The following is a 19,840-nucleotide window of genomic DNA, read 5'->3' as shown; positions in this document are numbered from 1 at the left end:
TGTCTACAATTCCTGCACTCGCCTCCTCCCCTGGTCCCCACCTCCAGTTCCCTCTGGAGTTAGCGTCTGTCAGCCCCGGATGGCACTTGCCCGCCTTGCAGCCCCCATCTCCCCAAAGTCGGTCTGGGGGTTGGCGGGGCCAGACAGGTCGGGGGAGGGTGGCGGCATGCTCGCCCGAGGCCTCCACTCCTATGCAGGGTGGGGCGAGCTTCAAAGTGGAGGGGCCTCTCAGGGGAAGATGGAGGAAACCCGGGGAGAAATGAGGGGTCGGGAGAGCAGTTTGCAGCCCGTGAGTTTAGGGTGCTAGGGGAAGGGCAGGAAAGCTGCTGGAAGCTCATGAGGTGCGCAGGGGAGAGCGGAGAGGGCCCGAGGTGAGGGTCGGTGGAACTTACCTTGCAGGGAAGCGGTACGGCATAGCAGATGAGGCGTGGATCTGGGAGTCAGACCGACCTGACTTCTAATCCTGGCTCCGCCTCTTGTCTGCTGTGTGACCTTGGGCAATCACTTAACATCTCTGTGCCTTAGTCCCCTCACCTGTAAAATGGGAATCGATACTGTGAGCCCCACATGGGGCATAGACTGTGTCCAATCCGATTAGCTTATATCTGCCCCAGTATTTAATACAGGGACTGGCACACACTTAACAAATGCCATATATAAAACACAAATCAAAGATAGGAGTGAGGAACACAACACAGCAGGAAGCCGCATCACGGAAGCGGAGGGAATAAGAAGGTAACTGGCGGCTCCCGTGGCCGTTCTGCGCCCGCCCAGTGAAATGATGTGGGCAAGTCGTTTGCCTGGGACACCTCAGCTCTTTCCCTGAACTCAATCCAGGATTCAGAAAAGGTCTGTGTTGGCGCCATACTCACAGAGTTCGCTTCGCTTTCCTAAGTGAGGGAATGCATCTCTTCTCCGGCGGGCTGCAGCAGGGAGGCTGTCATCGGGCCATTCCCACCGGGAGCCTCTCGGCCTCGGACCGCAGGATCGGCCCTTGGACGTTTTTCAAGGAACTCGAAGAGGGGAATCTTCTTCTTGGATGCTTATCAGTGAGTTTGGGGTGGAATGGCTTGGGCCAAGTCAGCTTTGTTAAACCTTGGGCTGAGAAACGTGGCTTTTTGCTCCAGCTTAGGACTGTCCAGGCTCCTCTGGAAAGGCCTATGATCAAAGAAAAGAAGAGGGTGTACGTCTTATAGCACACTGCTTTCCCAGACCTTTCTTCCTCAGGGGTCTCCACGTCTCAGATGCATCTCCATAACGGCGGCCAACTCCCCCCAGCCCACCCGCCGATCTGTCGGCCCACCTGCTAATGGGTCTGGGAGCATTCCCGAAAAACTAGAAAAAACAATCTCGGCACTTAAAAGTGACCAGAATCTTAGCAACCGATGGAAATTTCCATCTCGAAAAGGCAGCCACGGGCTCTTCCCAGTTGGGCCGTCTTCCTTCCGGCCCAAGCGCGCCGAAACCTGCCTTCCTGCAGGGTCGGTCCGGCGAGGCCCTGGGGCCACAGCCGAATCTGGAGTTCAGAAATGCTGTGCTGTGTGGCTCTCAGCCGACCCCCGCAACCCCTGCAACCCGCGGGACAGGGATCAAGTTTACCCGAGTAACAGGGTCCCCTGTAACCGTTCCAGCATTTCTCCCCACGGGACGGGGGGGGTGGGGGGGTCAGGGGATGGGGCCGGACAGGTGGGCCCATCGATCCCCACGGACCAGGGTGGGGCCGGTTGCCTCGGGAGAAACTGGCCTCTTATGAGGCGACGGGGACGGGGTGGGCGATCTCACAGCAGTCGGTAGACTGGTCATCCCCGACAGGGTGACAGAGTGGTGCCCAGCCAGGAGGTCCCCACAGTGGATGGGCTGGGGACAGGCCTGAAGGGGAGAGGCCAGGTCTCCCCGAGCAGGGGCCGGGGTGAGATCGGGGTCCGAAGGGGCAGGCTCAGAATTGGCAAAGGGGGCCCCGCGTGGGATGAACCCTTGGCCATGTCGAGACTTCATCTTCGGGCACACAACTTCCCCCACGCGCCCCCGCATGCGAAGCCCCCCCTCCGGGGCTGGGATTTTAGCTGGGGCCGGAGGCGGTGCCGATCGGGTCGGCGCCGGAGGGGATGGTCTCAGGTCCCATGGGGTCCAGTACCCTTTCGGGTTCTTCTTCATCTTGTGGCGATTCTGCTGGAGGCTACGGGCAGACCCCAGTCCGAGGGGTATTGGACCTCTGCCTCCCCTGCTGTCCGGCATGGTGCCACGCCATCCGAGCTCTCCTCACTCAGTGCCCACCAGGCCTCTCCTGTCCTCAAAAACATCTGACGTCTGCCCACCTCCCCCACGGCGAAGAGACTCTCCAGCGCCTTCTACCGAGATCTTCACTGCTCCCCCATCCTCCCACCTTTGCTCTCTGCTCTCCTCACCCAAAGCTCCCCAGCTCCCCCATTCTATGCCCTTCCTAAGACCTCCCGCTCACCACCCCTCTCTCTAGGCTCTCCCGCCTCCTACCCCTCGCTCAAAATGGAAGTTCCTCCCCTATTAAATCCGCCAGGGCCCAGCTCCCCGCATTTTTGACACCCTCCCAAAACCCCACCTCTGCCAAGAAGGTTTTCCGAACGGATGCCCAACACCCCAAGTTGCGGGCCCAGAAAGACACCCACCCCTTCCTGTACATCCACGCCCATCCTAAGCTCTCCGGCTCTTGGGTCGTCCGGCCTGCGCTTCCACGATTTCCTCAGCTCTTTCATCTGGCTCGTGCTACTACCTGTTAGATCGTTGCTCTTCCTCCCGTTCCCTATAATTGTCAGTAATTCACATCTGCCGGTCTGTCTCCCCCATTAGGTTTTAAGTCCCGGCGGGGCAGGGATGAGGCTTTGGCATCTGATGTGCTCTGCCCCTCACTTAATTTAATGGGTGCTCTGCACAAGAGAGGGGTTAGGGACATGCTGTCTGAGGATTGATAGGCTCTAATCCGGAGTAAGGTCAGAGGCCATATACCGGTGGGGATGGGGGTAGGGAGTGATCTGGTCAAAAGGATTCAGGTGTGCACTCTTTGGGGTTTTGAGAAACAAGAAGAGTTACTGAGAAACCTTAACTCACTTAAAAACTGTAAGCTGCTGGTGGGCAGGGAATGTGTCTACATGCTCTGTTGAACTTGTACTCTCCCAAGCGCTGATTAGGGTGCTCTGACCACTTCAGTGCTCAGTAAATAGCACCGATTGGTGGATTTAAGATGTTAAAGAGTGTTCTGTTTTACCCTGTTGTAGAGAAGCCGCGTGGCCCACTGAATTCAGCGTGAGCCCGACAGAAGGATGTGGATTCTGATTCCGGATCCGCTACTTTTCTGCTCTGTAACCCTGGGCGAGTCGCTTCACTTCTCTGTGCCTCAGTTACTTCATCTGTAAAATGTGGGACATGGAGCGTGGCCAACTCGACATATCCAAGACTCAGCTTCTTATCTTCCCTCCCAAACCCTATATTCTCTCTGACTTCCCAGGCTCGTATCTCCTTCTGCCTTCAGGACATCTCCACCTGAATGTCTGCCCAGCCACCTAAAACTCAACATGTCTAAGACTGAGCTCCTCTAACCCTCATCTTCCCTCCAAACCCCGTCGTCTCCCTGATTTCCCCATCACTGTGGACGGCACTACCATCCTTCCCGCCTCACAAGCTCGCAACCTTGGTGTCATCCTTGACTCTGCGCTCTCATTCACCCAACATATCCAATCTGTCACCAAAGCCCCGCCGGTCTCACCTCCGCAACATTGCCAAGATCCGCCCTCTCCTCTCCATCTAAACTGCTACCATGTCAGTACAATCACTCATCCTATCCTGACTGGATCACTGCAACGGCATCCTTTCTGATCTCCCAACCTCCTGTCTCTTCCCCCTTCAGCCTATACTTCATTCGGCTGCCTGGATTATCCTTCTACAGAAAAGTTCTGGGCACGTCACCCCCCTCCTCAAAAATCTCCAGCCGTTGCCTATCAACCTCCGTATCGAGCAAAAACTCCTCACCATTGGCTTCAGAGCTCTCCATCACCTTGCCCCCTCCTCCCTCACCTCCCTTTTCTCCTTCGACATCCCAGCCGGCACACCACGCTTCTCTGGTGATAACCTTCTCACTGTGACTCGCTCTTGCCTGTCCTGCGGTCGACCCCTGGCCCACGAACTACCTCTGGCCTGGAATGCCCTCCTTGTTCAAATCCACCGATCACACTTCCCCACTTCGGAAGCCTACTGAAGGCTCACCTCCTCCAAGAGCCCTTCCCAGACTAAGCCCCCCTTTGCCTCAGTTCCCACTCCCTTCCCCATCACCCCAACTCGCTTCCTTTGCTCTACCTCCCCTCGCCGTCCCACATCGCTTACCTATATATGTACATATCTGTAATTCTATTTATATTAATGCCTGTTTAATTGTTTTGATGTGTATATATCTACAATTCTATTTATTTATATTGATGCCTGTTTATTTTTTTGGATGTCTGTCTCCTCCCCTTCTAAGAGATAAGCCCGCGGTGAGAGGGGATTGTCTCTCTTTATTGCTGAATTGAACTTTCAAGAGCTTAGGATAGTGCTCTTCACACAGTAAGGGCTCAATAAATACGATTCAGTGAATGAATGAATTAGCTCGTAACTACCCCAGCGTTTAGTTCGGTGGCCGGCACATAGTAACTGCTTAACCAATACCATAATAGCAAACCAACCAACAAAAAACCCAGTTGAGGATCATTCATCCAAGAAGATGGTCCAAACCCCGGGGTGACAGATCTCTGTACCCAACCCATGCTTTACCAGGCTCTAGCCTGAAGACCCAGTTTGTCAGCGACCTTGGACCATTTCACCTTCTGGGGTCGCGCGGCAGGAATCTCCCTCGACTAGACGATGGCCGGAGATAACGGAGCCACGCCTGGTTCTCTGCCAAACCACAAGAAAACTGAAATCTAGCAGCTCAGATAGATATTCCCATCAGTTTCTAATCGGACCGGCGTGGGGGACGGACGGTCTGATGTGGCGTGACTTGCTGTGACATAATCGGCGGGCTCTGAAAACAAACAACCTGGCTTTTCCTCAAGCAAGTTGTCAAAGGCTTGTAGGTTGAGAAAGCCAAATGCTGGGGAGATTTCTGATCAATTGGGAAGCAAGGTGGCCTAGTGAGAAGGGCACGGGTCTGGGAGTCGGAGGACCTGGGTTCTAATCCCAGCTCCACTTACCTGCTGTATGTCACTGGGCAAGTCACTTTCCTTCTCCGTACCTCAGTTCCCTTATCTGCAAAATGGAGATTCGATACCTGTCGGCTCTGCCTCCCACCTCCCTTTCCGTCCATCAGCCGGCCGCAAGCGGGCAGAGAGGCTCGGAGGCCGGGGAAGGAGGCAGAGGACGGGGGGAGAAGCCACGATGTACACACGCACACGTCTGCCCAGGAACCCTCCGCTTCGGGAGTCGCGGCACGCACGGCCTGCCTCTCGGCCCCCAGAGTTAAATCCAATGGACTGTCGGGAACGGGATAGTCTGGATCCACCCTAGGATTTGAAAAGGTGGAATCGGGTTAGAGAGAGCAGGCCACTGTGCTCAAGGGGCCAGGAGCAGAATGTTCAGGCCAGTCTCTTGGCCGCTACACGGAGCTGCCTCAGCTCACTGCTCTCTCAGAGCCCACCAGGGTGGGTTTGCGGGGAAGGGGAATGGCCCCAGATGCTAGAATCACAGGTGTTGGTAATGACAGTGGGAATGACAGCCCTCCTTTTCTCCCCAAAGACCTCCAGTATCATTTTCCACGGGGCAAGGGACCCTGGCTAGAACACCATCAGATTCTTAAATTCGGCCAGGCACACGCACACGCCCAGTACAGAACCCCAATCCCGTTTCAGCGTCGAATCCCTGGCCACATTTCGCTGGCATAATGAGGCCCGAAAGGGCCTGGCTCAGAGTCTAATAATGGCTTTGGTTTATGGTCTCATAACTCAGAAATACCAACGTGACTAGTTGTTAGCCCATTATACACTCCCTGAATAATTGCACCCTTTCCCCGATTATTAAATGCATCATAGCGCTTATTAATGGTTAGCAGAGTTCTCAGCTTTTGAACTTCAACCTTGTGTAATTGAGCCGCGAAGGTAAGATTTCATCCCACAGAGTTCTGCTTCAACAGGACCCGAGCACCTGGTGTCTCGAGGAGTTTAAATCCTGTAAAATAGATCAACGCGATCTGGTGGACCGAGCCCAAATCACGGGGGAGAAACAATTCCCGGAGATTTTGAGGGGAGCCTCCGGGACCCTTCACACTCCACGCAGACCCTATGTTTCCTCCTCCCTCTGCCAACAGCCAAGACTAAAACCTCTGCACGTCACACAGACCTAGCGACTCGAGCCACGAGACGTGACCGCGAGGACACGGGTCTCGTGGCCGGTCTCCACCTCTAAACCGGGGCCCCTGATGATCCTCATGGGGCGAGAACACTGGGAAGAGCTGCGTGAGAACCCGTCAGTTGGCCCGGGCCTTACTGGGATGGCATCCCGGCAGCTCGCGAACTAGGGAGTTGGAAGCTGCTCTGCTACTCTGCTGCCCTTATGGGACTTCCTGCTCCTTGGCCTCCCTCCTTTCAGAAACTTGATCTTCAATACTGTTTGCTTTTCTGGAACTCGGTTTCTCCTTAGATCATAAATATGTGCAGGAGTATATATACGCCTGGGTGAGTGTGTGGGTATGTGTGTGAGTGTGTGGCTTTGTGGGTATGAGGGTCCTGAGATCAGGCCATCTATGACAGGGAGCCAAGTCAAAGGAAACCACAAACCAACCTCAAATCACACCCTAAACACCTCAAACCAAATTCTCCCTCAACCGCTATTTCTCGAGGCAAGATTTTGAGCCATCAGTGCTGTAATCTGGCAGGCCTCAGCCTCAGCCCCTCTCACCATCAGCTGAATCTTGTTTCTGATGGGCCATTCATTTCCTTATCAGATGAAAACAAATCCCGAGAGAGCAAGGAGCTGAGAGTCACTAAGGTCTTCTCCCTCCTGCTGTTGTAAGAAGCAGCCGACAGGCAAATGACCCAGAAGTTAGCTAGCTCTCTCTCTCTCTCTCTCTCTCTCTGTGCCTACAGGCTTTATCTCAGAGTTTCCCGGGGCCACAGTGGGTTTGGTGGCAGGACTCCCATCCGGCCAGAGGTCACGGTCGGTCTGCCTGCCCGGGACCGTCACTGTCAGTTCCCGAAGGGACCGTCACTGTCAGTGCCCGAGGGGCCCTTAGCGCTGCTTCTTCTCCGGGGAAAACAGTCTGACGCGAGAGCCCGTATGCCCATCCCCGAACAACTGCTGGAGTGGCTCACCAGTTTGCCTTCTGGTCTCCTTCCTCTCAGGCTGGAGCAGTTTCCTCATCTGTAAAATGGGAATAAAAGAGATTATAATACTACTGCTAATAAATAATGATAATAATAGCATTTGTTAAGTGCTTACTATGTGCCAAGCACTATACTAAACTCTGGGATGACTACTCTGGTGCTGAACCTCTCACTGTGCCTCGTTCTCACCTGTTGACCCCTGGCCCACGTCCTTCCTCTAGCCTGGAACGCCCTCTGTTCTCAAACCTGCCATCACATATCCTCCCTTCCAAGTCCTACTGAAGGCTCACCTCCTTCAAGAAAACTTCCCAGATTAAGCCTCTCTTTTCCTCAGCTCCCCCTCCCCTCCGCATCACCCTGACTCTCTCCCTTCGCACTACCATCCTCTCCCCCTCCTCACAGCACCTGTGTACAGATGCACATATCTAGGATTCTATTTATGTAAATTGATGCCTGTTGACTTGCCTCGATGTCTGTCTTCCCACTTCTAGACGGTAATCCCGGTGTGGACAGGGCTTGTCCCTCTCTATTGCTGAAGTGTACTTTCCAAGCACTCAGTACAGTGCTTGCACACATTAAGTGCTCAATAAATACAACTGAATGAATGAATGCATACCAAATGTGTTCTCCCTCATGACACTGCGAGCTCCATGGGGGACAGATTGGAGTTGATCGAGCTCAGCACAGTGCTTGACAAATAATAAGTGCTGAGCAAATACCACAGTTATGGTTTAGATATTCGATAAGGACTGGCTAACACCCACATCCACAGGTCGGGAGAAGAGAAGGGAAGCATCTGGCTCCAGGCACCGCACTACCGGGAACGTGGTCCGGACTGGTAAAAATACAATAAATCCTCTCGCCTCTGTTGTCTTCTGGCCCCACCGTGGCTCTGACACCTGTAGCTCGAAATCTTCTAGTCACCTGTCTGGTCACTTCCCCGGTCACCCCTCAGGGTCACCTGGCCTGTTATCTCTCCAACTCTTAAACCCTGCCATTTTCCTTCTGTGCATTTATTTCAATGTCTGTTTCCCTCTAGCCTTGTGGGCCAGGATGGTGTTTACCGACTCTACCGCACTTAACTCTCCCGAGCGCTTTGTACAGAGTTCCGCACACAATAAGCCATCAAATAATACTACCGATCGACCGATTTATTGATCGATCACCCTTCTTGGGGCACTCTTCCGGTAAATTGTTTTTAGGGTCTGCCGCCTGGCTTTTCCTCTTCCTTTCAGTTGTCACCATCCCATACAGATATCCTGACCTCTGTATTTAGGGGAAGGTGCATTAGAATTACACAGGTGGTCGGTGGGACTGGTCCCCAAACAGACAGAGGAGGAACGGACCTACTTTGATGAGATCTACTGTTGGAAAAGTGACTTCTGATGGGGAGCGAACGACCATCACGAGTCCTGCTGCCATGTCACCGTCCCCCTCGCCCCCACCGCCTGCATTGTCAGAGCCAGCTGCAGCGGCTCGGGCGAGAGCACCCGCATTTACGGAGCCGCTCCTGTGTGCGCAGACTTTCTGGGAGGAGAAGAATGGAATCAACCAAGCGCATGGAGAGAATTACCTTCACGTTTGGGGTGAGAGGGCAGCAGCCCCTGTGATGTCAATCGCTCGCCCGTCGGGACAAGAGATTTCTCCTTCCCGTCCCTCAGCCCGTGGAGCGCTCAAAGCAGCTCCGCCGGGGCACCGCTCGCTCGCAAACGTGGTTGACCGCAACCGAGCAGAGCGCCGCAACTCCGGGTGGACGAGGGCTGGCGGCAGCTGGGCCCGGATACCCCCGGACAATCATCCCGTCCCCTCTGTGCGCCGGGGAGGAGCTCGCGGAGCTCTTCTCCGCATTAGGGCTCAGAGACATGGACGGAGCACTTCTTGGCCTCGGCAGGGAAGCCGCTCCCCCTCGTCCCCCCTCCCCTTCCTTCCCCGCATCACACCCAGACCCCGAAACGCAAGAGGGCTTCGACCCGGAAAAGCCCGAGGCACATCAGCGCTGAGGGGTTGTGGGATGACAGAGCGCGGAATCTGGGGCCTGGTTCCCGCTCATTTGCAAACTCTGCCCGAGAGCTTGTTCTCTTCCCTTGGCGCTGGGGACGCTCACCAACTCAGCCGGCAAACTGCGGGGCATTGACCACGGGCATCCCCGGAGGAGGAGGAGGAGGAGCGCTCAGACCTGGCCGGGAGGAGGAGGAGGAAGAGGAGGAGGAGGAGGAGGAGGAGGAGGAGGAGTGCCCCGATCCAGCTGGGAGGAGGAGTTCTCCACCCCAGCCAGGAATAGGAGCAGCTGGGCACAGCTGGGAGGAAGAGCGCCCGGTGCCAGCTGGAAGGTAGAGGGACCGGGCCCAGCTGGGAGGAGGTGGGCCCAGACCCAGTCACGAGGAAGCACGACCGGGCCCGGGCGGGAAGAGGGTCAGGAGGAGGAGCACCCCGGAACAGCTGCGAGGAGGAGGAGGAGGAGGAGGAGGAGGAGGAGGGCCCGGACCCCAAGGGAACTTGTGGGGTCAGCCATGTATCACCATGCGAACACCTGAAGGGGTCAGACTTACCCCGCCAAGCTCATTTCCTGCCTCCCACAGTGGATTTAGCACGTTAAAGAGTGTCCCGCCACCGCCAACATTCTGAATTCTCTGTGAACCCCAGGCCACTGCCTCTTCTTCTCCCCCTGGGTCCACTACCCCTCTACCCACTCCCATCCCCTCTGGCTCCTCTCCCCACCCCCACCACACCTCCTCCACCATATACCAGAGTCAGCACTCCCTTCTGGTTCTCCAGAAAATTTCCAGCTCCTCTCAAGGGCGGTGAGATCACCGCACCAGGCCATAAGCATTTTAAAGAGTTAAAGGCCCCCTAAATGGGAAGTTAGCTGGAATTGTGTAAGATCATTGCCCCAGACCACAGGCGTTCTAAAGAATGAAGACCCCCTAAATAGGAAGTTCGCTAGAATCGTAGAAATCCTCATCCAGTCAGCTTCTGAAATCACGGGATGTTTGACTTGTACCTCGGGTTGCAAAAGAAATGCCCAGAACCCCCGACCCAGCATCCCAAACCCCACGGCCCCAAACCCATCACCCGACATCCCACAGGCCCCAGTCCTTCATCCCTTGATCTGTCGCGGTTTTAAATTATTGAGAAGCGGCGTCACTTGGGAGGGAGCACGGGCTTGGGAGTCAGAGGACGTGGGTTCTGATCACTTGTCTGCTGCGTGTCCTAGGGCGAGTCACTTAACTCCTCTGTGCCTCAGTTACCTCATCTGTAAAATGGGGATGAAGACTGTGAGTCCCACGTGGGACAACCTGATGACCTTGTGCCTACCCCAGCTCTTGGAACAGAGCTCAGCAAAGAGCGGAGCACTGCTCTAAGCGCTGGGGTAGACACAGGGGAATCAGGTTGTCCCACGTGAGGCTCACAGTCTTCATCCCCATTTTACAGATGAGGGAACTGAGGCACAGAGAAGTGAAATGACTTGCCCACAGTCACACAGCTGACAAGCGGCAGAGCCGGGATTCGAACCCATGACCTCTGACTCCCAAGCCCGGGCTCTTTCCACCGAGCCACGCTGCTTCTCTGAGATGCACGGGCACCTTTTTTCCAGTTTCTGCCATACCGACTCAGTCTGGGACTCTTTCATGCACGCATTCAATCACATTTATTGTGTGAAAAGCACTGTACTGAGAGCTTGGGAGAGCATAATAGAACAATAAACAAAAACACGTTCACTGTCCACAACTAGCTTACAGTCTAGAGTGGGAGACAGACATTACTGTAAATCAATAAATGACAGACATGTAATTTAAGCCACCCAGACAATAATTCCTCAACCCCAACACACCCACGCAAACAGGAGGCCTCCCTTCCCTGGCAAGATGAGCCGGGTGAGCCGGGGGCCCAGGGAGAGGCTGGAAAGGAAACAGTGGGAAAACTCCGGCTGGGGGGAGCGGACAGGGCCGGGACGGTGGCGAGGGAAAGAAATAGCTCAATAAAAATGACATGAGGCTTAATCTGACTTTTGACTTGGGAAACCTCCTGGGTCCTCATCTGCTTCAACGCAATGATTTTGGCATCCGGACATCTCCAGAGGGGCCATCAGTCCCGGAGGGAGCTGCCCGGGCAGACCCACCTCACGGCATCGGGCCGAGGCCGGTACACCGTCTCTCCGCTCCTCGGGCCTCCTCCGGGCCTCCCCCGGGCCTTCCCCACATCTCCCTCGTCCCTCTGGAGGGGAAAGTATAGGTCTCCTTGCGGGAACGAGAGGCTGAGGTGGCTTCTCCCGGCCCAGAATCCAAGTGGGGTCACGGGCGACGGGGCGGGTCATGGTCTCCGGGACTCAGGCTCCCCCGCCGGCCCGGCAGCCGGATCCCCGGCCACTCGGCCTCCCTTGGGACCGTGTCTCTTCCGGGAACCCTTTCCAGGGGTATCTACTAATAGAGGTCTGGTGGGGCACCAGAGTGGGGAGTGCAGAGCCTAGCCGGGCTCCCGGACCCGAGCCCCGCCGTCAGCCTCTGAGAGTCACCGGGGGCCTGCTCTGCGTGAGGCTGCTTGGAACATGGGCTCTTCTGAAGCAACGGGGGCTGAAAAGCAACAGGGCCTAGTGGACGGAGCATGGGCCCGGAAGTCCAAAGGACCTGGGTTCTAGTCCCGGCTCCGCCACCTGCCCGGGTTGTAACCTTGGGCATGTTACTTAACTTCTCTGTGCCTCAGTGCCTTCAACTGTAAAATGGAGATTAAGACTGTGCGGTCCATGGTGGGCAGGGACCGTGTTCAACTCAATTTGCTTGTATCAAGCTCAGCGCTCAGTAGAGTGACCGGCATATAGTAACCGTTTAACAAATAGCACGGTAATAATAATGATGACAACAAGTATCGTTATTATTCACATAGCCTTCTCGCCACCGGCACACAATCAGCTCACCTCCTCCTACCTCATCTCGCTCGTCTCGTACCATAACCCAGCCTGTACGCTGAGCTCCTCTAATGCCAAACTACCTTCTGTACCTCGATCTGACCCGTCTCGTTGCTGACTTCTCACTCACAACCTCCCTCTGGCCCAGAACACCCTCCCTCTTCCTATCTGACGATTACTCTCCACACCTTCAAAGACTCGTCTGCGAACTCACTAGGGGCAGTAAACAGGCCTGCCCGCTCTGTTATAATGGACTCTCCCAGGCACTTAGTAGAGCGCCCTGCACACAATAAACTCTCAATAAATATGACTGATTGATCAATCGACCTAAGCCCCACTTTCTGCCTCTGGACTGGAATGCCCTCCCCCTCCAGATCCAAAAGACAATCACTCTCCTCACCGTCAAACTCTCCCCAACTTCAAAGCTTTATTAAGAGCACACCTCCTCTGAGAAGCCTTACCTGACTAATCCGTCATTTCCTCTTCTCCCATTCCCTTGTGTTTTGGTCTTATACTTGGATTGGCACCCTTTCTTTATTCATCCCTCCTCAGGCCCACAGCACTTAGGTACGTGTTTATATTTTATTCATCTATGTTAATGTCTGCCACTCCCGATTATAAGTTCCTTAATAACTGTGGCAATTGTTAAGCGTTTACTATGCACCCAGAACTATACTAAGCCCTGGGGTAGATGCGAGCCAATTCTGAATTCTCTGTGAACCCCGGGCCACTTCCTCTTCTCCTCCCCTTGGGTCCACTACCCCTCTACCCACTCCCATCCCCCCTGGCTCCTCCCTCCACCCCCACCGCACCTCCTCCACCATATACCAGAGTCAGCACTCCCTTCTGGTTCTCCAGAAAATTTCCAGCTCCTCTCAGGGGCAGTGAGATCACCGCACCAGGCCACAAGCATTTTAAAGAGTTAAAGGCCATGTGTCCCACATGGGGCTCACAGCATTAATTCCCATTTTACAAAGGAGGTAACTGAGGCCCAGAGAAGTCCACTGACTTGCCCGAGGTCACACGGCAGTCAAGAGGGGTGGAGCGGGGATTAGAACCCCGGACCTTCTGACTCCCAGGCCTGTGATCTATTCATCAGGCCAAGCTGCTTCTCAAGCTGTCTGTGGTGGGCAGGGAACATTTCAACCAACAAGAAAGGAAAACGCCTCACTCTTGGCTTCAGAGCTCTCCATCCCCCGGCCCCCGCCTGCCTCACCTCCCTTCTCTCTTTCTACCGCCCACCCCGTACGCTCCGCTCCTCTGCCGCTCACCTCCTCACGGTCCCCCGTTCGCGCCCGTCCCGCCGTCGACCCCTGGCCCGCATCCTACCGCTGCCCCGGAATGCCCTCCCTCCTCACCTCCGCCAAACTAACTCTCTTCCCCTCTTCAAAGCCCTACTGAGAGACACCTCTTCCAAGAGGCCTTCCCAGACTGAGTCCCCCTTTCCCTCTGCTCCCCCCCTCTCCCCTTCCCCTCTGCTCTTCCCCCTTGCCCTCCTCAGCACTGTGATCATTTGTATATATTATTTTTACATATTATTTATCACCCTATTTATTGTGTTAATGAGGTATACATCCCCTTGTTTCTACTTATCCCGATGACGTCTTGTTTTCGTTTCGTTCTGTTTGGCTTTGCTGTCCGTCTCCCCCGTTCAGACTGTGAGCCCGTCATCGGTCAGGGATCGTCTCTATCTTTTGCCACGTCGTACGTTCCGAGCGCTTAATCCAATGCGCTGCACGTAGTAAGCGCTCAAGAAATGCTAGTGAATGAATGAATGAAATGAATGAACCAACTCGGCTATACCGTACTCTCCCGAGCACTCAGTATAGTGTTCTGCACGCAGTAAGCACTCAAGAAATACGACGGATCGACCGACTGATCGACCGCGCTGAGGGTCTCCCGGCAGAGCGGCAGACCTTGGCGAGAGAGACAATGTGGCCCGGTGGAAAGTGTGTAGGTCTGGAGTCGGTGCATCTGGGTTCTAATAATAATAATTATAATAATTATAGTATCCGTTAAGCGCTACCTGCCAGGCACCGTACTCAGCGGTGGGGTGGATACAAGCAGATCAGGTTGGGCACAGTCCCCGTCCCATAGGAGGCTCACAGTCTCAATCCCCGTTTTACAGATGAGGTAACTGAGGCCCAGAGAAGTGAAGTGACTCGCCCCAAGTCACACCACTGACAAGTGGCGGAGTCGGTATCAGAACCCGTGACCTCTGACTCCCAAGCCCGGGCTCTTTCTACTGAGCCACGCCGCTTCTCATGATCCTAATTCTGACTCTCCCACTTGTCTGCTGCGTGACCTCGGGCAAGTCACATAATTTCTCTGGGCCTCGGGGCATCTGCAAAATGAGGATTTAGACCTTAAGCCCCACGTGAAAACGTGGGCCGTATCCAATCCGATCAGCTCCTATCTTCCCTTGCGCCTAGTACGGCGTCTGGCGCTCGATAAACGATTAACAAATATCATTTTAAAAAAAAAACAAACCGGTGTCTACACAGGGCGGCTGCCGCGTCCAGGGTAAGGGTGTCCAGACAGGGCGGCTGATCTGTCAGGGGCAAGGGTGTCCAGACAGTGTGGCGCCTACGCCCTCTGCCACGGGAAAAGCGCGGGCCACACCGCGCGGCGCACCGAGCTACGGGTCGGGGGCCGGGGCACCAGTGGACAGAAAGGCGGGTCATCATTATTAATAATGTTGGTATTTGTTAAGCGCTTACTATGTGCAGAGCACTGTTCTAAGCACTGGGGTAAACACAGGGGAATCAGGTTGTCCCACGTGGGCTCACAGTCTTAATCCCCATTTTACAGATGAGGGAACTGAGGCACAGAGAAGTTAAGTGACTTGCCCACAGTCACACAGCTGACAAGTGGCAGAGCTGGGATTCGAACTCATGAGCCCTGACTCCAAAGCCCATGCTGTTTCCACTGCGCCATGCTGCTTCTCATTATTATCATCACGGTATCCGTTAAGCGCTTACTATGCGCCAAGCATCGTCCTAAGCACCGGGGTAGATACAGCGTCGCGAGGTCGCCCCACACGGGGCTCACGGTTTAACAGAGAAGCGGCGCGGCTCGTCAGAAAGAGCCCGGGCTCGGGAGGCAGAGGTCACGGGTTCGAATCCCCGCTCTGCCACTTGTCATCCGCGTGACTGTGGGCGAGTCACTTCACTTCTCTGGACCTCGCTCACCTCATCTGTACAATGGGGCTTCAAACCGTGAGCCCCACGTGGGACAACCTGATCACCCCGTATCCACCCCAGGGTTTAGAGCAGCGGCTCTGCACATAGGGCGCGCTTAACGAGTAGCGCCGTTCTTCATCCCCATTTTCCAGACGAGGTGACCGAGGCCCAGAGAAGTCAAGCGGCCGGGCCAGGGGTCGCAGGGCAGACCGGCGGCTCCCGTGCTCTTGCCCCTGAGGCGGGCTGCTTCTCCGCAGGACCGGGCGCTGGCGGCGGGGGGCCTGCTCGCCCACCCCATGTTTCCAAAGGGGGGCTGGGGGTGGGTGGGGGTGGTCGTGGCGGCGGCTGGCGGCGCCCGCCGGACTTCTTCTTGTCGCCGGGCCGGGGGTGGGGGGGACAAGACCCCCTCCCGCCCCCCCGCCCCCCCCCCGCCTCCCGAGGGGGGTGGGGAAGAGGCCGGACCCCCCGGACCCCGGGGGACGAAATCCGCCGGATTTCCTCTTTCGGTTTGAGAGCCGCCGCTGGGCTCCCGGCCCCGCGCCCCTTCGCTAACGGCTGGGACCCGCCCGCCGGGGGCCGCTGAGTCCCGAGCCCGGAGCCCGGAGCCCGGGGCCGGGGCCGGGGCGGCGGGGAGCCTATGGGACGCCCCCCAACCGCCGGGACGCCCCTTCCTTCGAAGGACGCCCCGCCGCCAGAAACCTGCCGCCGCCGCCGCCCGACGCCGACAGAGACCGACACCGCCGAGTCACAGAGCCAGAGACCGGGGACGGAGGACAGAGGACAGACGACAGACGACAGACGACAGACGACAGACGAGAGAGACCCTGTGCGACACGATGCGAGGGGGAGAGAGGGACGGGGACGGGGGCGGGGGAGGGGGAAAAAGAATGAGAGGGAAACAGGGAAGGGGAAAAGGGGGGAGAGGGAGGGAGGGAGAGAGAGAGGGGGAAAAAGAAAGGGAGAGAGGGAGGGAGGGAGGGGGAAGAAGAAAGAGGGGGTGAGGGAGGGAGGGAGGGAGGGAGAGAGAAGAGGGAGGGAGGAGGAGGAAGAGGGCGGAGGAGAGAAAAGCTGAGTAATGCCGGGAGCCCTTTCGAATGGCTGATGCAAACCTGGAGAATTTGCATCATGATTTATCCGGCCTAAGTGTCTGGGACAGGACCTTAAATGCGGCGCACGAGGAAGCTGAGCTGGTTAGTAATGATAGGGCAACGGCAACGGCAACGGCGGCGGCGGCGGCGGCCCGAGATGTAGAGGCCCGGGGGGCGCGGGAGACACCCGGCCGGAAGGCGGCCCGGAGGAGGAGGGAGGCCCGGGGCAGGGCCCGGGCCCGACCGACCGCCTGACCGCAAGGAGAGGGAGCCCCGGGGGCCGGGGGGCCCCAGGCGTCCGGAGCCAAGTCCCCTACCCACACCCCCACACCCCCCCACACACCCCCACACCCACACCCACACACAGAGCCGGACAGGCGCCCGCACCCGTCCCAAGGGTCCCGCAGCCATGGTCCGAAAGCCGGCCGTGTCCACGCTGTCGCCCGGAGGCTACCTGCAGGGCGACGCGAGGGCCAGGCTGCCCGCCCCGGGCGGGACGGGGACGCACAAGGTCGTGCTGAAGAAGAAGATCACGCTCCTCAGAGGGATCTCCATCATCATCGGCACCATCATCGGCGCCGGCATCTTCATCTCTCCCAAGGGGATCCTGAAAAACACGGGCACGGTGGGCACGTCGCTCGTCGTCTGGACCGTCTGCGGAGTCCTCTCGCTCTTCGGTGAGTCGGGGCGAGCCCGGCCCCTCCGACGCCCGACCTCCCCGACCGGGGGCCTCCCCGTCCCCGAGCCTCCCTGTCCCCGGGACTCGCCCGCCCGGACCCTCGCCCCGTCCACGGGGGTCCCGACGCGGGGCATCCCCGTCCGCCGGTCTCCCCGCGTCGGGTCTCCCCGTCCCCGAGCCGCCGCACCCGTGGGTCTCCGCCGTCCCGGGTCTCCCCGACCGCGGGCCTTCCCGTTCCGGAGCCTCGCCCACCGGGAGCCTCTCCGGCCTCGCACCTTCCCGTCCCGGAGCCTCCCCGTCTCCGGGGACCGCCGAGCCGGGCTCTCCCCGGCCGTGGGCCCGGCGGATCCCGAGCCTCCCGTCGATGAGCACCGTCGATCCCGGGCCTCCCCGTTCCCGGGCCTCCCCGGACGCGGGTGCCCCGACCGCGAGCCCCTCTGTCCTCGGACTGCTCTGATCCTGAGCCTCCCTGAGAACGGTGCTCGCCACACGGTGAGCGCCGGGCAGATGCCGTCGTTACCGTTATCGTTATGACCGACCGCGACCCCCGCCCTCCCCGTCACCCCAAGCTTCCCCGGCTCCGGGCCGCCTGACCCCCGACCTCCCGATCACGAAAGCGATCTCGGTATAGATCACAACGGCGACCCTGGTATCCGCCAAGCGCTCGCTATATGACGAGCCCTATTCTAAACCTCGGGATGGATACAAGACGATCGGGTTGGACACGGTCTCTGTCTCACGTGGGGTTCACGGTCTTAATCCCCATTCTACCTTTGAGGTGACTGAGGCACAGGGAAATCGGGTGACTTGCCCTAAGTCACACAGCAGATAGGTGGCAGAGCCAGAATTAGAACCCTTGTCCTTTGACTGCCAGGCCCAGCAGCGTGGCTCAGTGGAAAGAACACGAGCTTGGGGGGTCAGAGGGTGCGGGTTCTAATCCCGGCTCCGCCGCTAGTCTGCTGTGTGATCTTGGGCTAGCCACTTGACTTCTCTGTGCTTCAGGTACCTCAACTGTAAAATGGGGATTAGGTCTGTGAGCGCCACGTGGGACAACCTGATCGCCTTGTATCCCCCCCCAGGGCTTAGAACAGTGCTTGCGCATAGTACGCGCTTAATAAATACCATTATTATTATTATCATCATCATTGGGCCATGCTGCTTCCCAGACCCTCCTTCCCCAGACTTCCTCGACCCCTGACTTCACTGACCTCTCTCTGGGGGAGGGCGGTGGGAGGGACGACTTGACCGCCGCAGAGTACAGGTAGGGGAAACTGAGACCCGGCAGGCATCTGGCCCGGAAAGACCGGCTCCCCGCAGAGCTCTATCTGGCTCTGAAGAGGACTGCATCGCCTGGGAGCCTCAGTGTCCCGGCAGGGAGCCGGGCTGCTCTGCGTTTTGGCCCCACGTGCTCTGTCCTCCCTCAGCCGCCGGCAGCCGGATGGCTTCCTCTGCCATCCGGGGGGCCGCCGCCGGAGGAAGGTGGGAGGGAGAAGGTGTGTGCGCCGTCGCTCCGTTTGACGGAGCACGTGGCGAGCGTGCACGGTGCCGGCGGTCACGGTGGCGGCCGGATCGGCCGGCCGGCCCCTCGGATCGGGCTCGGAGTCACCCGGCAGCAGTCCTTCTGCCTCTGCGCGGTGGGAAGACGGACACCGTTTGTCTGAGGGCTCCAGCACGCCGTGCGAGGCCCGGGGCCCTAGGCTTTTCCAGAGAAGTCATGGATGCAGAGAGACCTGGTCCCCTCGCAATCGGTGCCCCTCCTGGGCCTTTTTTGTTTGTTCAGTGGTGTTTGTTAAGTGCTTACTCTGTGACAGGCACTGTACTGAGCACTGGGGTAGATACACGCTAATCAGGTTAGACCCAATCTCTGTTCCAGGCCAAAAGAAGTAGTTACTTGCCCAAGATCACACAGCAGACAAATGGGGCTGAGGTGGGATTAGAACTCAGGTCCTCCAAACTCCCAGACCCCGTGCTCTTTCCACTAGGCTTCTCTGCTTTACTGTTCCCTTACCCACCAGGAGCCTGCTCCCCCCTGGATCACCCCCCACTTCGGGACAGGCAACAGAGCTCCCACTCGCTCCCCGCTCTCCAACGCTCAGACCATAAAACCTCGCGCCCTCAGAGCTACATTCTGAGTTGGTCTAACTCGGAATGTTAGACTTGAGCTGGAGAGAAACGGGAACATTGGCCCGTTTTCAAAATTCCAATGACTTGGTGTGTTGGGCCGAAGAGGGCAGGGGCGGAATCGGGAGCGGTCCCGGAGGTGAAGGGGGAAGTGCTCCCTTTACTGGTTGCCCCTGAGAGAAATGTTAGCCTGCTCTAAAGAGCCAGGGCCGCAGGAGTATTGGATCAGGCCGACGTGTGCAGGACAGTGAGGTGAGCACTGGGAAAAGAGTGCCCGGATGAACTCTAGGGCTCCCTATCCTACAGCAAAGCGGGGAGAGGTGGGAAAAGGTGGGGGTGAGAGAAAAAGAACCCTGGTTCCTGGGAAGGAGGAGATGGAAAATCCATGCGGCTCATATTTACTGAGACGGCGACACGTCCAAGGCCGTGATACCGTCGAGGCTGAGGTTATTCCTGGAACTTGACCATACCCGATAGAACTATTACAGTTCTTCCGTAACTGGCATATTCACTCCATGTTTTGCGAAGGGAATCGGGGAACAGAAAGG

The 19,840-nt window shown here is 57.2% G+C and overlaps 1 protein-coding gene and 1 long non-coding RNA gene across 2 annotated transcripts in view; one reads left to right on the top strand and one right to left on the bottom strand.

Annotated features, from left to right (window-relative positions):
- Window positions 1-495: 495 nt before the first annotated feature.
- Window positions 496-7,358, bottom strand: LOC114812834. The gene is made up of 3 exons (XR_003760456.1): window positions 7,308-7,358; window positions 873-1,158; window positions 496-534 (listed from the first exon to the last, which is right to left on the bottom strand). It is a non-coding gene; the product is annotated as an uncharacterized LOC114812834 (long non-coding RNA).
- Window positions 7,359-16,447: 9,089 nt separating this feature from the next.
- The window catches only part of SLC7A11 (solute carrier family 7 member 11), a 44,014-nt gene continuing 40,621 nt past the window's right edge, over window positions 16,448-19,840 (top strand). Inside the window, exon 1 of the mRNA XM_029067534.2 lies at window positions 16,448-17,169. Within this exon, the coding sequence (XP_028923367.1) occupies window positions 16,902-17,169 (268 nt within the window). The 5' untranslated portion in view covers window positions 16,448-16,901. The remainder of the gene's footprint in view (window positions 17,170-19,840) is intronic.

Source organism: Ornithorhynchus anatinus, chromosome 6, assembly GCF_004115215.2.
Source record: "Ornithorhynchus anatinus isolate Pmale09 chromosome 6, mOrnAna1.pri.v4, whole genome shotgun sequence".
NCBI lineage: Eukaryota > Metazoa > Chordata > Mammalia > Monotremata > Ornithorhynchidae > Ornithorhynchus > Ornithorhynchus anatinus.
This window is presented reverse-complemented; position numbering and strand designations above follow the sequence as displayed.